General features: G+C 28.8%; 1 protein-coding gene and 1 long non-coding RNA gene across 2 annotated transcripts; one reads left to right on the top strand and one right to left on the bottom strand.

The window, feature by feature from the left end:
- Positions 1-5070: 5070 nt before the first annotated feature.
- Positions 5071-5427, top strand: LOC108459045 (uncharacterized). The gene has a single exon (XM_017758413.1). It carries the CDS (start codon positions 5071-5073, stop codon positions 5425-5427), a length of 357 nt encoding a protein of 118 aa, XP_017613902.1.
- A 6661-nt stretch (positions 5428-12088) lies between these two features.
- Positions 12089-13231, bottom strand: LOC128291475 (uncharacterized). Its single transcript, XR_008281268.1, has 2 exons — positions 12576-13231; positions 12089-12383 (listed from the first exon to the last, which is right to left on the bottom strand). It is a non-coding gene; the product is annotated as an uncharacterized LOC128291475 (long non-coding RNA).
- Positions 13232-16670: the final 3439 nt, after the last annotated feature.

The raw sequence follows: 16670 nt of genomic DNA, 5'->3' as shown, positions 1-16670 counted from the left end.
TCATTGTTCCTTCATCAACCTCAGCTGCCCTTGCAAACCAAATAGTTGTAGGCGATGCTCTCTGATTAGAGGGAAATGATGGTCCATGACCAGAGGGAGCATTGAGATTAAAAGAATAGGAAGCACCTGTTTGGCCTGAGTTGCTTAGATTTTCTAGTCAGTTAACAATCCAACCAGTAAAAAGGTCCATCTCATTGGGTTGATTGCTGATGTCAAAACCTCCTGCCTGGCCCGATGGGAAACTACAGGGGAAATTCTCGTAAGGGGTGAGTCATTTTAGATTTTTGGTTTTTTAATGGTTAGAAATCTGTCCACTGTCCTCACATAAAATTATTGAGTGTTTTTAGTGTGTATCCCTTTCAAAAGGGTTATATTCTCTATTTATATGATACGATTATTGTTCATTGATGGGACGTCATAGGTAGGCCTCTATGCATGCCAACATGTACCCTATTCTAGGGTTAACACGTGTTTTCTAGATATAGGTTCGACTACATAGTGGTGCGAACCCACATCGGGCGGTCTCATAAAAGGATGTGAACATCTCATGTTTGAACTCAAGATGCGAATCATGTAAACTACAGGTCAGGACCCAATCAAATAACTGGATAATGAGTCGATGATGACGAGTACCATAACAAGTATATTTTTCTCAAACAATTTTAATTATTTAATTTATAATATATGCATTTCATTCTCATAATTTATATAACAAATAAAATCTATTTTTTGAACTCATGTTTATGAACCTAATACAATGTTTATAGTTTCCACCATGCGCCTGCTTTGCTCTGGAGAATTCTGCAAGATGATGCCTTAGGTTTACCTTCGTCTTGAACTTAGTTTCCTAGTTGTGGAAGGTTGTTTTTAGTGGAATTTTTAATATTTTGTTAAGTCAATGACTTTAAGTTAAATGGGGACATAATAATAAGAGGAAAAAGTCAAGAGAATAGGATGGTTGGGCGCTTGAGATAATTCCTCAAATAGGTTGTTATTATTATAATTGGGCTTGAAATAACTCTTCCCTGCCCAGCTGCTTTGCCATCATCTTCCTTAACTGACCTAGGGGTGTTCAATCGGTTAATCGACCCGAAATAACTTTAACCGAATTATTTGTATAAAGTTATATGCTTTTTATTTTTATTTTTAGTTTTAGATTTTTATTTTTATTTATTAAATTATTTGTAATTTTTATGATTGGGTTGGGTAATTGGGTTGGGTTGGGTACTTGGGTTAATATATATTAGATTGGGTATTTGGGTTTATGTTGGATTGGGTTTGAGTGAATAGTGGGCTATTTATATATTATAATTTTTTATTAATTTTTTTCGATTAACCGAATTTTTCGGTTAACTGACCGATTTCGAACTGAATTAGCCATTAATCGAAAACTCAAAAAAAATTTAACCGACCCCCAAACGAATTAATTCGGTTAACCGAATTTTTTCGGTTTTACCCGAATTTTGCACACCCCTAAACTGACCCATCAAAGTTTCAATTTTATCCAACTGAATTGCATGTAATATTCATCTTCCACAAAGTTCTGACTATCCATCCCAATTTTCATATCCGAGTAGATATAAAGTGCTAATTGTAATGTTTACTAAACCATCAATAAAAAGCTAATTGAGACGAATTTTGCCCTTTAGTTATAAGTCTAGTTGCAATTCGTTTTACTAATTAAAAGTGTAAAAATAAAAAATGGATAAAGAAATTTGATTACGTAGTTCGGAGTTTTACCTCGAGAGTAAGGCACTATAAATTTATTTATACAAAAATAATTACAATATCATTAAAACTTTTTACTTAAAAGTTTAATTACAAAAAACAATTTATTTAAAAAGAATTTATACTAACATGGATTCATATTAATCAACAAATAAATATTCTCCGCATATAGTAATTTACAAAATTACAATAAATGTGAATCTTTATCTCAGTAAATTAAATATTCTTTTAATTGCATATGTTACTGAGTAACGACAGATATTAATCATTCAACCTTAATTTAAAATTTTAAAAAAATAAAAATACTAAATTTCAAAACTTAACCAATTTTATACTTAAATGTGGAGAGGAAAAGTAAAGGAAAATTGCGCGTCTTGGTTGCTTGCCAAGTCAAAATGGGGGTAGTGTAAAGTGAAGTAGCATTTGAAAGTCAAAAGCAATGGAGTTAGTTATTTTGGTCAATTGGATTTCGTCTCTTGTTCGTTGTATCATTTAATATTTTGACCCAGTCTTTTGTGTCTGGCTTTTTAAAGCTACCATTTTTATCAATTTGTTGCTCTTTAATATAACCTCATCTTTCTAAAATAAATTGTGACTTAATTATCATAATTACTTCGTTTATTTTTAGGAAGAATACGGGTTTGAATAGACCGTAGAATACAGATGCGGTGTGTTTAGTTTACTTTTTATAATTATTTATATATATAATATAAACATAAAATAATGTTATATTAATAATTGTGTTAATAAATTATGAGAATTTGATCAAATAAAAATCATGTATAAAATTACACAAAATCAAAATTTACATATAAAATTACACATTAAACCAAAATTTATATATATTTTTAAGATTTATATCTTATTATAATAGTCAAATTTGTTATAAAATTAATATTTACTCTTTATAACGGTTTTATCTAAAATAGTAACAAATATAAACCATAAAATACACTCTTTTTGTCGACATAAAATACACCTTTTATTAAATTATTTCTTTATAACAACCTCTTTTATCTCAAGTTAAGTGAAATTAAAATCATAAATTTTAGTTAAAATATTATCTAAATAAAATAATTAAATTTTGTATAAAAATATATTGGTAATATTTTATAAATTTTATTAAAAATATTATCTAAATTTTATTAATTAATATCATTATTAATATATTATAATTTTTAATTTGAAATTTTAACAAAATTTAAAAATAATTTAAATTACAAATATTCTTATAGATATATAAAAGTTATTTTTTTATGAGATTTAAAACTTTGATGTTTTATAAAGAGAGTGGGCTGTAAACCTTAATAAAACTAAGTTTGAAAACTTTATCTTTCAAATATAAACAATGTCAATTACTTCGGTGATGAATTTGGGTTACCTTTATTTGTCGCAGTGGTCGACGTCGGTGAAAAGCAAGGCATTAGCACTCATGTTTGATGGACTGTTTTGATTTGCAACTTTTGTTTTTAGTAATTTAAATTAATATTTTTCATTCGATATTATCGATCCTAGTTGAAAATGTAACTTACTATTAAAAATTGTGACTCGAATTTCTTTATTTATTAAAAAATAAATATAATGATAAAATAAGAATATCAGTGGGGCTATTTTTCTTCTATTTAATTTTAATTAGAATAGGATTTTTAGTATAATTTATTTTTCAACATTAGTAAATTTTTTCACTTCTACACGTGATTTTTTCCAAAAGAATTTTTCATATAAAATATGTATATCTTTCTTTATTTTCTTATTACTTTGTAATCATTTTACTATCATTATCTACATTTATTATAACAGTTTTAATATTTTTAATTATTTTATATATTTTATTATATGGATGGAGTGTATAAAGATTTCAATTTGTTTTTATACTAAAGTCACGATTTACTTACCTAGATTGAACTGAAAATAGTACTACCCCAACAGCCAACCCAAACCAACCCTAATTAACATTTTATTTTAATCTCTCTTCCCTATCATGAATAAAACTATTGACTGACGGGTCGAATTAATTTAATTAAATTCTTCAAAAATTTATTTATTTAAAATCTCTTGAACCTTAAAAATATTTTATCCATTTAAGCTTTTATGTTTATTATATATTATACACATGATTAAATCGAAGTTCTAAAGTTTTTAGACTTCATAAGTAGATTGAAGGTCAGCATTAGAATTGACATTACTGTCACTATAGGAAGACGTGGATTCAATTGTATAAAAACTATACACATTTATATAAAAATAAACTATACAAGTTGTATATCAAATAGTTACCTTTTACATAAGGCAAAAATCTTTTACTGCTTCCCTACCTTTTTATTTATACTATTATTTTTCGTAATTAAAATAACTTATATTATTTAAAAATATTTATCTTTTAATTTTAAAAATTAATAAATAATTTACATATGGTAGAATTTAAATCCATGACGTTGGTTGATAAAACTTCAACTCTACCACTTAATTAAAGCATTTTCTTAAATTTTTTTGAACATTTTAATTTTATTATGTATATTTTATTGCCTCTACAATTGTATATATCAATCTAATATTTTTCATTTTAATATCGTACATATTGCATGTGTTATTATTAATTAGTTTAAAAGTTCACGTTTAAATTATTTATACTTGATAATATTATTGATTGAGTTTGTGTCGCAAGTTAACTCGACATCAACTCAAAATTGATCACAACACCACGATAAATAATTGTAGTGCATTTAATATTCTTAATATAATGTATTTACATGTTTAAATTTTATTTTACCTATAATTTAATCAAATATTTTTATTTTGATATCGTATATATTATATATGTTATTATTAATTATTTTCAAAGTTTACATTTAAATTATTTATTGTATGATATTTTCAAATGAACAAATATATTCTATGTGATGTCAAAATTTTTTTAGCTTATTATATTTATCATTTATTTAACATTATTTTTAAAATTTTAAATTATTTTAATTCAAATCCAATCGGTTTTAATCCATGAAATCCATCGAATAGAAAACCACACCGGTTTGTCATAAGCTTGCACCCTCCCAATTCCCAAATGCCAAACTCCACCTCCCATACATTAAATGGCAAACTTTATTCATTACACCAGCTGGACACCAAAGTCGGAGTAGGAAGCTTTCATCGTTGGTTACCATTTCAAAAGTCAAAACCTTACCAAATTCTTAACTATCCATTTATAGTCCTATATATAGCTTCAGCAACCACCATAGAATAATCATAGCATAGCAGAGTCCCTAGCCTTATGTGCAGAAAACACTTCTGTCTCTCACATAAAAAGATTCCAACATCTCAACATTACCACCCTTTCCTTAAAATATGGTTGCGGGTAAGGTTGTTTTGGTTTCCTTGCTTTTTTTGGAGGTATTGCTGGTGCATGCAATGGCTGGAGGATCTGAGGCCAAACCACCTGAGATTAAGGTTCATAAAGAGGATGATGATGAGCCAGGTTGGGTTGTTCCTAGAGAAGCAGATGAGCCAGATGAAAGTACTCCTCAAGATGTTGAAGCTGAAGCACCAGAAATCAGACGGTTGGGAAAGCATCATATTCTTTCATCAACTAAGTCTGTGGCTGCTGGTGGTGTCATCATTGCTGGACTTGTCACTGCTGCTTTTGCAGTTGTTGTTGCTTACATTCGAGTTACAAGAACAAGAGATGATGGTGTTAAACACTGAGCTTATAAGTCTTTCTTCATTCTGGGGATTTCTCTGTTACTATTTTTTTCCCAGCTCTTTAGTGGAAGTGAAAGTAGTGCCCTTCCATACATACACAAGCATTTAGCTAGAAGTGAAATTATAATTCTTTTCGATGTAATATATTTGTCAGATTGAATTTGTAGCTTTATATATCATGAAATACTTGCTTTTGCGGCTACTGCTCTGTCTCTGTGAGAATTACGGTTCTTCAACGCAAAAACCTGTGATTATCTAGATCGATACAAGAACAATAAACATTCTGAAAGGAACCGATAAACTTGTGAAACCTTGACATTTCTATCATCATATTATTGCTTAGAGAAAGAATGCATAAAGCAGGTGCTTTGCCCGCCGCCGCACCTGACTCAACTCTATATTTCCAAACCCGAACTGGCCCTACCGCGCTCCTATTTCGCTGTATCAATTAAATACTTTGAGCCCAACCAATCGGAAATCTCTACATTTCCCGGTAGCTTAAATAAAAAGTATACATATTCGTAAAAAAAAAAGAGAGATAGATTGTATTTTATCTTTTTATTAAAAACGAGTAAATTAACTCCTATATATTAGAAAAAAAAGGTATAAATTGACTGTAAGAGGCTTAATTTGCCCGGCCCAAAACCAAAATAATAAATAGTCCATTTCATTACAAGACCCAAGCAAAATACAGGCCCAAACTAAAAACCTAGCCTAGAAAAATAGCCCCAAAAAATAAAACAACACAGAAACCCTAATATGCCTAAGGCGCCGCGCCTCCATTTGCGCCCTCGGCACGCATGACGCCCGAGATTCGGCTCCGTTGCACCAAAACGGCCATCTGCAGCCTCGTTGACCTTACCTGCAAGAAAAAAGAAGCAAAAATAGAACAAAAAAGGCAACAAAGGACAGGAAGCAGAAACGAAGCAAAACAGTAACAAAGATTAGACTAAAGCATTTGTATTCGGCTATATAGCCACAAGCACAAAAATGTAATAGACACAGACTATTAAGGAATCAAAGAGCAAAATACGAGCAAAGGTTGATTCCAATCTCGTTTCTTTTCGTTCTTCATATTTTATTTTTGCTTTCATTTTTTTTTAAATCTTTTAAACAAAAAAATAAAAAGGGAGTAAAAACTCACCGAAACCGCCCCGTGACCGCTTCGTCGGAGGGCTTTTCGTCGTTGTCGCATTCGAACCCAAAAGGGGGTACGAACCATTCTCCTTGCTCTTTTGAGGATTGAGGGCATTGTGACCTTCAAACGCGCCTTGAAATGGGGCTTAATGCCCACCCTCGCGCACCGTTGGCCGCCGGGTACAGGGGTGGTACGATGGACGGAGATTTGGGTGTCTCCTTGGCCGGCCACAGGGAGAGAAGGGAGAGAGTTAGGGGAATCTTAGATTTTTTTTTAGAGAGGAGGCTGCAAATGAAATTTTCTAAAAAAAACGGGCTTAAATACAACCCTGGAAACGGCACCGTTTTTGGGTGGCCGTTTTGGACCACCTGTTAAACCCGACCCGATCCGTCCCCTTTACCCTTGGGATCCGCGTGTTTCTGCAGAAAAGGGTAATTGCGAGCTAGGTCCTCCCTTTTCGCGCCGCATTTCAGCAGACTCCTATTGGCATCTTATTTATTTCTTTTAATTTTTCCCCCAAAATTTGTGTGCTATTTCATTTTAGTCCACGCCTAGGTGCTGCGTTTTGGGGTTTGGAGTGTTTCCAGCTTAGGTCCTTGAGCATTTGAGCATGTTTTGTACCGATCCTTGTTTTAATTCCATTCGCTTATTTTATTTGTAAATTGTCCCTTTCATTTTAAATTTATTTTATTAAGCCCTCATTTATATAATTCATTGTTTTAAGAATATTCACTTAATATTTTTAAAGAAAGCTACTTTAATAATTTTAACTTTGTTTAAAAGAATCATTGCTTTGAAATTTTACATTATATTATTTCAGCATTATGTAAAATATTTTGTTTACATGTTTTATATATACTTGTGTACATATAGTAATCTAGTTGAGCTTTCTATTTGGAAATATTAATATTTTTAAAATCAATCTAGGTATATTTGTTAATCTATTTTAATTATTTCGCTTTGTTTTTTCTATATAATTATTTTGAAGTTTGTTTTATCATGTTATTTTAATATTTTTGTATAATGTCTCATCTAAATATTTTGTGTATATTTGTACATATATTATGTTAATGGCTAAATTGTTGTTTTAAAATCCATCTTTGTGCTTATAAAATTATTGTTTTGAAATACTTTATATTGTATTATTTTAATATATTGTATAGTATCTCATTCAAACATTTTTGTATATATATTTGTACATATATGCTATTTTAATTGAACTTTCCATTTAAAATACTTATTATTTTAAAGTTCTTAATATTTTCATATATGTGTTGACCTATTTTGATAACTTTACTTTGTTTTTTTTATAAAATCGTCATTTTAAGTTCTTTCTTATATCATATTAACATTTTATGTAATATTTCATTCAAACGTTTTTATGTTTGTACATGTATAATTTATAGTAAGATTAGTTTAATTTTATATACATATTTAATCCCATGTCATTCTTGCATATATTTTTTCTAAATTTATTTATGTATATATATATTTTTAAATCTATTATATATATATAAGTGTTTCCTAATCTCATATCTTATTATATATTTTTTACTCTCCTTTTATATTCTATGTATATTATTAATCTTATTTTATTTTGCATACGTAATTTCTTTTAAACTTATTTACATAGTATGTATTGATGTTATTTAAAGAAAAATCTCACATGTCTTATATTTTTTTACATTATTATTATACGTATATAGATATATATATATCGGTATTTATATTTGATTTATACATCATTAAATTCGTGTGTTTATACATATAGTTTTCTTATTATATATATTATTATGTTTTTTTTAAATCATTACATATATGACTTATGGAAAAATTAATTTAGTCTTATATACAATATTAATTCCATGCAAATTTTTACAACTAATAATTTCTAAATCTATTTATATATATATATATATATGTTTTGTGAACCTATTATGTATATTTCTTAAAGTTATATCTTATTATGTATCCTTGCTATACTTTCACATTCTACATATTATCAACTTTTTCTTTATTGAGTGTATTTTAAACATTTTAATGAATATTTGATTTAAAAGTTTTCATTCTATAAACGCATATTTTAATGAATGCATATATATATCTTTAGTTTGTTATTACAAATAGTTTCAAATTCAACAATTCATTTACAATATATTATGTGTTCATCCTTTTAAATTTGTCTCATACATTTTTAAATTTTCATTTTGTTTTGCATATTTGACATTTAATTGTGTTGTATTAGGCTATGTATATTATCGTTGTGTATTATTTCCATTTTGTATTTCTATTATATGGATCATTCTTTATTCATGCTTAGAAAATTGATAACATTTTTCTTAGATTAGTTGAATTTAATTATTTACTTTGTTAGTTGATTAAATGAATTATATTCATTCATCCATCATAGTACTTCATACATGCATATTATCTTATGTTTTTATTTTTCCTTTTGGGTTTACAAATATCACTTTATAGTTCCCAACTCTTTAAAACTAATTATTCCAGATTTATTTCAAGTCAAATTAATGCATTTCAAGCTGGTTTTATAATTACTCGTTTAAAAATTCCTTAAAACGAAGGCAATGTTTGATGTTTGGAAATTCGGGAAATTGTGCCCTACCGTGCTGGGTTTCGATTTCCCGTTTGTTCAAAATAATCGAACCTTCCTTTAGAATTTCACTCGTGTTTTTCTAAATTCTAAAACAAGGCAATGTTTGATGCTTGGAAATTCGGGGAACCGTGCCCTATCGTGCTGTGTTTCGATTTCTCGTTTATTCAAAATAATCAAATATTCCTTTAGAATTTCATTCGTATTCTTCAAATTCTAAAACAAGGAAATGTTCAATGTTTGGAAGTTCGAGGAATCGTGCCCTACCGTGCTGGGTTTCGGTTTTTTGTTGGACTAAATGATTGGGCATCCAGTTGTAATTTTCAATGTATAAATTTTAGGAAGTCGAAAATTTATCGTGTTCTTGACGGAATAAAGGATCGTGTCCTACCATGTTGGATATGATGCTGCATTCCTTTGAAACAAGAGAATTTTGACGATCAACTTGGGCTATTCAAATATTTTCGAAGGAATCATATTTCAAAAATAGTTTCAAATCTCAGACATAAGGACAATACTTAATCAATTTGGTACCAATTTTGGGTGTAGTGAGGGTGCTAATCCTTCATCATACGTAACCGGCTCTCGAACCCATTTTCTCAAATTTATGTAGGTCAAAATTGATTTAAATGGAATAAAATGTTTTATCAGGTGAGCCAATCACACCTAAACAAAAAATTGGTGGCGACTCCACGTTTTGTTTTCAAAAAGTCGATCCCCGTTTTTAAATCTAAAAAAATGGTTTCGACATTGACCATTCTTTTATAAATTTCATCCCTATGTATTATAAAGTGATGATTTAAAATATATAAGTGACTTGAAATTAAAATATGCGTAGGATTTAATAAAAGTATAATGGACACCCAAGCACTAGGAGAAAGATTGTATTTTGACATTTTTACTTTAAAAATGAGAAAATTAATCCAAGTTAAATCAAAGAGCAAACTGCTCTTTCTATTAAAAATTTCACCTATTTTTACTTTTAAGTGATAACGTGACTGGCAAAGCAACAAGATAGCACTATGTGGAGTGCTGCATGTACCTCATGTTGATATGATACATTTTTCCACATCAGCAAATATTTAAAATTTTAAAACATCTCAAAAATAATAAGTTTTTAATAAATATTTAAAATTATTATCCAAGTTCAAATGAATCTAGACAAATGATTGTCCAAATTCATCCTAAACGTGGTTTTAAAATAAATATAAAAATATTTAAAACTATTAAAATTTTTAAGAAATTATGATTTTTTAAATTATTAAAATTATTTAAAACTATTAAAACAATGTTAATAATAAACTAGTTGATTATAGGGTTGTTTCTTAAATAATTATTAAATAATAATACATAATTATACATAATTACATAAAGTTATTTAAAAGTTATTAAGAATTATAAAACATTGACAAATTAGGATCCTTTGATTAATTAAAAATCAAATTGATATGTGTATATAAATATATTTGAATTCTTTAAATATGTTAAATGTCTATCTATATAGTTTTACAATTTTTAAAATATAAAAATCAATCATTATTTATAATTCTTTATAATTCTTAATAATTTTTAATTAATTTCTTATATTTTATAATTATTAATAATTATTTAAGAAATTACTCTAAAATGAACCTAGACAAATGGTTGCCCAAGTTATTTGAACTTGGACAATTGTATGTCTAGGATCATTCTAGATGTTTGTTTATAATAAATTTTAATAATTTTAAAAATTTTAATATCCTTAATAATTTTTAAACAATTCTCTATGCTTTTATAATTTTTAGAAAACCGTGTTTAGGTTGAAATGAACATGGATAATCATTTGTCTAATTTATCCTAGATGTGATTTTTAAATAATTATAAAATTATTTATTTTATGATAACATTATTTTTTTAAAAAAATATTATCATGTCAACATGAGTTACATATGGCACATCACTTGTTAGTGTTTGGTTCCTTCGTCAGTTACATCAACATTTAACGGTAGCATTGATAAAATTATAAGCAAAAGAATTAATTTACTCTTTGATCTAATATATAAGGGCTACTTTGCCCATTTTTTGAGTAGAGAAAGTAAAATGTAACCCGACTCCTAATACGATGGGCTCCATGGTACTTTTATCTAACCCTATTTATCCTTTAATTTCAGGTCACTTATATAAAAAATTGAAAAGTCAAATTATCACTTAATAACACATATAGATGAAATTTTTAATGGAAGAGTCAATTTACAATTTTCTCTAACATGCAAAGGTTAATTTGTCATTTTTAAGTGGATGAGACAAAAGATTATCCAACTTTTGTACATAGATTTTCATGACACTTTTACCTATCATAGTACGTTTATGTTTTTAATTAATATACATATATTATGACTACACAGTCAATGATGAAGCCAAAATTTTTTTATAGGGTTGAATTAAGTTATATACTTTTATAAAAATTAAAATATAATTTTATTCTTATATTGACTTATATTATTATAATTTTCAAAAGAATTAAATTAAAATTCTAATAATTTTTGGAAGCGAAACTATAACTTATTACATATTAATTTAAAATTTATAAATTTTAAAGATTTAAAGAAGTAATTTACCATTTTAGAAGTAACCATGGAGCGGTAAACCCATTCCACTCACCCCTGTATGCAATATAATAGAGAAGGAATATATTTATTTGTGCATTTGTTACCCTGAAGTTGCTTAGCCTATAGGAAATGTAATAAATGTGTTTATATGTCAATCTAGGTTGGATTTGGTCCCAATCTACATGTAGTATAAGTATGAATATATTAATATAATTTATACTTGTTTAAGTCTAAACTTAAGTCTCAAATTTTATTCAAATTTTCTCATATAATATAGCATGATCTAAATATAGTCTGCTATAGGTATTAACACACTTCGTACACCTGTTTTAAACCAAATCATATTTTTTTAATAAAATACAAATATTTATGCCATTCTTAATTTGATATATTGTTAATGAAATGTGGCACATTAAGCTGTTCAAGACTCACTATCCCCCAAATTTGCTCCGGTAAAGTACCCAATAACTGTTTAAAGCTAACATAAAAAACAGTCAAAATTTTCAACCCCCAATTTGCTCCGGCAAACAAGATCGAAATCCATTGTTCATTAAAATAATCTCTTCAAGACCCGTCGTGTTCCCAAGACTTGCCGGCATATAACCGTGAAACTTGTTATTAGCTAAAACAATAACAGAAACCGGTGAGTTACCAAAATTATCCGGTAGATTAAATCTAAACCGGTTATGATTAATAAAAATAACATCCAAATCTTTATCAAAAAGCTCTTTGGGTATAGTTCCTTCAAATTCATTAAACCTCAAATCCAAAAATTTAAGTAAAGGAAGCTTAAGAATCACTTCAAGGAACTTACCGGTGAACCAATTGTTGCTAAGATCCAACTCGAACATCAGCTTCAACTTTATAAACTTATGTGGAACCGTACCACAAAACCTGCTCGAGTTGATATGAAACAATGCCAGATCGGTGAGTAACCCAAGCTCCTCCGGCAAGCATCCTACGACATCTCCATGGTTTAAATCAATACCGGCGACGGTTCTGATTCTCTTGTTATCAAGCGCTGGAGCACAGTACACACCAGTATCGTCACACACACCGGATCCAATTCAATAGGCAGTGAGATTAAACGGGTTGGAAAGAATCGCTTTTTTCCAAGCTTGTAAAGCTATATAAGAGTTTCTCAACCTCGGGTTTTCAAAAATCAGTGACGGGTCGAGGGTGACGTTCTCCCCTCTGTCACCGAACTCATCTCTGTAATAAAGCAGCTGTCGTTGCTTTATGTAATACACTTCCATGTCGGTAAGTCCGCCATGGCTGAAAACATAATGCTCATCGCATGAACATGAGGCTACAAAAACTGAAACTAAAAGAAATCTTTTTTAGCATTTTCATTTGGGGATGAACTTGTGTTTTTCTTTGAATTTACTATAACAGTTGTTAGAGGGGAAGAGAGAAATAGAGAAGAAGAAAGAAAATGGAAATAAAATGAAGAAGAGAGAAGAAGAGATAAAAGACATCTATTACATCTATTACATCGTGTTTATGTGGTATGCCTATTTCGTTGACATGTCATTTGTTTGATGGTCCAAGTCAAGTTTACTATTAAAATTAGGATGATTTTTAAATAAATTGTAACTTTGATGGTGTTGATAAAAAAAATTCAAATCTTAAAACCCTAAATGTTGAGAGTATTTCAAAATTATGCCTATATATTATTATAGATTTAATTTTTTTTTTAAAAATATAAATTTAATTTTGGGAAAATATTTGATGCACTGTTGGTGCATAAGTATCATGCACCATGAATTAATAATAAGGTGACACATCATCTAAAATAATAAATATTGAAAGAGTTTAAAATAAAAATAAATATTAGACAAAGCCAATAATTTTTTAGGGTATAGAGGTAGATATTTTAGACCAATCAAAATTCATCATTTGTTAATATTATTTATCTCTAATAAGTTAAATTAAATTACTAAATAGATAAATTAAGAAATTAAATTCTTTTATAACACTTTCATAAAGAAATTATATTCTTTAAAAATATTTTATCTCTAATTAATTAAATTAATATGAGATAAATAATAAATAAAAGAGTTTAATCATTGTAGAACACCCAAATGAAGAAGTTAAATTCTATAAAATTCTCTTTTACTCTAACTAGAAGTATAGAAGGGGTGCCTCCAAGCCATTCAACCCACATTCATAAGTTCAAAAAATCTAAAAACTCTCAGTAGAAATCTATGAAGAAACTGAAGAACTTGAAGAAATTTTGATGAATGTCATATCAGCTATGAAGAAAAGTCACCTTCCAATCCAATTCAACCAAAGAGAGGAAGCCAAAAGTTGTTATTAAAGAAAGCTGATGACGTCACGAACTAACTAAAATACAACAAAGGCAAGCACACCTATTAAATAGTAGTATAGCTACGTTGAGTCGAGAATATCGTATCCATTAGGACTAAAAGTACTAGCAATTACTATCCTTTTATTATCTAACCTATAAATTGAAGGAATTATTTTAAAATCTAATTTTAACTAAACTAATTACTAAACAACAGAGAGCAAATTGGGAAAATAATCGAAGAAAACTTATGAGAGAGACAATACCCAGAAAAGAATCCACCTAGACTTCACTTATTATTCCAAATCTGAATTAAACGATTTATTTATTTGACTTGATCTGTAAAAATCCCGAAATTATATTAATATCTCTTTCGAGAGTAAAAATAGCTGACTCTAGGTTGATTAATTGAAATCTCTTTCTAATTAAAACCCTTATTGTTGCATTAACTCGTTCTATGGATTCCCCTATTAGATTTGACTCTAATCTGGTAGATTTATGTTGTCCTATTTCTAGAATTGCATGCAACTCCACTCAATTATACCGGATCTACTCTTAAATAGGGACTTTTGCTCCACTGAATAAACACATCAATCATGAATTAATATCCTGAAAACATTAAAAATGAAGGTAAGTAAACATAATTGAGATCAAGAACAAATATTTATCATGTAATTCAAGAAAATCAAATAATAAGATCTGCCATAGGTTTCATCTTCCCTTGGTATTTAGGGAATTTAGTTCATACTTGGAAAGGAAAACACCTCAAAAATAGGAAAAAAACAAAACATAAAGAAACCAAAAAACTTCTAAAGAAATTAAATGGAGATATTCAGTCTTAAAGTAGATCCTGCTTCTGAGTTGAGTCCGTTGGCATTTTTCGAGTAATTTCTACGTTCTACTCTGCTTGCTCCCTTAGGTCCTCTTTTAGTATGTATTTATAGACTTTAGAATCCTCAGAAACCCTAAAAATTTACTTTTTCTATGTGTTTGGGAAATAGGGAGCGATATCGACACGGGCTACCACATCGGCGTGTGGCCAGCCCGTGTGGTTCACATGGGCGTGTGGCCAGCCCGTGTGGTTCACATGGGCGTGTGCTCAGCCCGTGTAGGATTGGCTTGGTAGTGTGGATCCTTAAGACAGCCCGTTTTGTCCGATTTTGTCCCCTTTTTCTCTCTTTTTGCTCCCCTATGCTCATCTAAGTATATAAACATGAAATTAAAGTATTAGGAACACCAAATTCACTAAATTATGTAATAAATCATCCAAAAACATGCCAAGCATGAGATTAAAACATGTTACATTTATGGTTTATCAAATATCCCCACATTTAAGCGTTTGCTTATCCTCAAGAAAAATCCTCAACACACAATTAAAATTAAACTTTCTCAATTCATAATTCTCATCAATAATATTTTATCATAATTCACAAATAATTACACATTGATAATTCAACTAAAAGAGCACTAAAGATTCAAACAATCCAAGTCAAACTTTTTAAAGCATGAAAACATAGGTATTTCCCCTTATCTAAATAATTACCTTTAATTCAAAACCGACAAGAATTAACATTCTCACTAAAGATTCATTCAATCACTCAAAGTGTTTAAGGTTCAAAAATTAAGCACTCAAAAGTCAAACATGAAAAGTTATTACCATAGGCTTGTATGAAAATCAAATCTTCACCACTATAAATGAGATGATACACAAATCAAAAGGTCTTTAAAGGGTTGTAATGGGGCTTGGGTTAAAGGTGTGGATAAAGGCTGAAAAAGAAGGTTAGAATCGAGATCGAATTGATAATTTACTCAACTAGAAAAATAAACTAATACTGAATAATTACATCAATCAAAATTATTAAAGAATAACACGAGCTTCTTCTCAGAATATGAAATTAACTACTTAAGCTCAAACCGAAGAACTAGTAATAATCAATATATATGTATATATATTTTCTGAATTTTTTTTTCTTTTCAAGAACAATGGATAATAAGAGAAAATTTAACAACTGAAACGAAAAGAACATAGTTAGGCAACTACCCAAATCAAATCTCGACAAAAAAGGGAGTCAATAGAATAGGAACAAATTCTCAACGAATCAAAAATGAGTTATGGATTAATATTAATGGGTAAATCAAGAAATGGTTTGTCAGGCTCAAAGGGATTCACTAGGGGTTAATTATGAAGGTAGGCTTTTAATGGGATAAGTGGGTTAAAACCTAGGTGCCATTATCATCTCAGTATATCAAATCAAAGGTGTGGTCTTAACATGTATAATCGAAGCAAGTTCTAGAATAACAAACCAATATTGACACACTCATAACCAATAATAAAGTAAGCAAGAAAAATGTATGATCTAAAGGCTCAAAATCTCACATAAATTATGGTTTTTGATGTCAATCTTGCAAATCTCAAATTTTAAGGTAATAACTAAATTTAGGGAAACAACTTAACAAATTTTAATTCTGAAAATAGACTTATCATGCTTGATTCTTTCATGTCTTAAAGTTTAAACAATCAATGCACAATTACCTATGAATTTAATCTAAAATGCATCAATGATAATCACAAATCAATAAGAATTCATTCTACTAGTAATA

This window comes from Gossypium arboreum, chromosome 4 (assembly GCF_025698485.1).
Source record: "Gossypium arboreum isolate Shixiya-1 chromosome 4, ASM2569848v2, whole genome shotgun sequence".
NCBI lineage: Eukaryota > Viridiplantae > Streptophyta > Magnoliopsida > Malvales > Malvaceae > Gossypium > Gossypium arboreum.
Note: the sequence above shows the minus strand (reverse complement) of the source record. Positions and strands in the feature narration are given on the sequence as shown.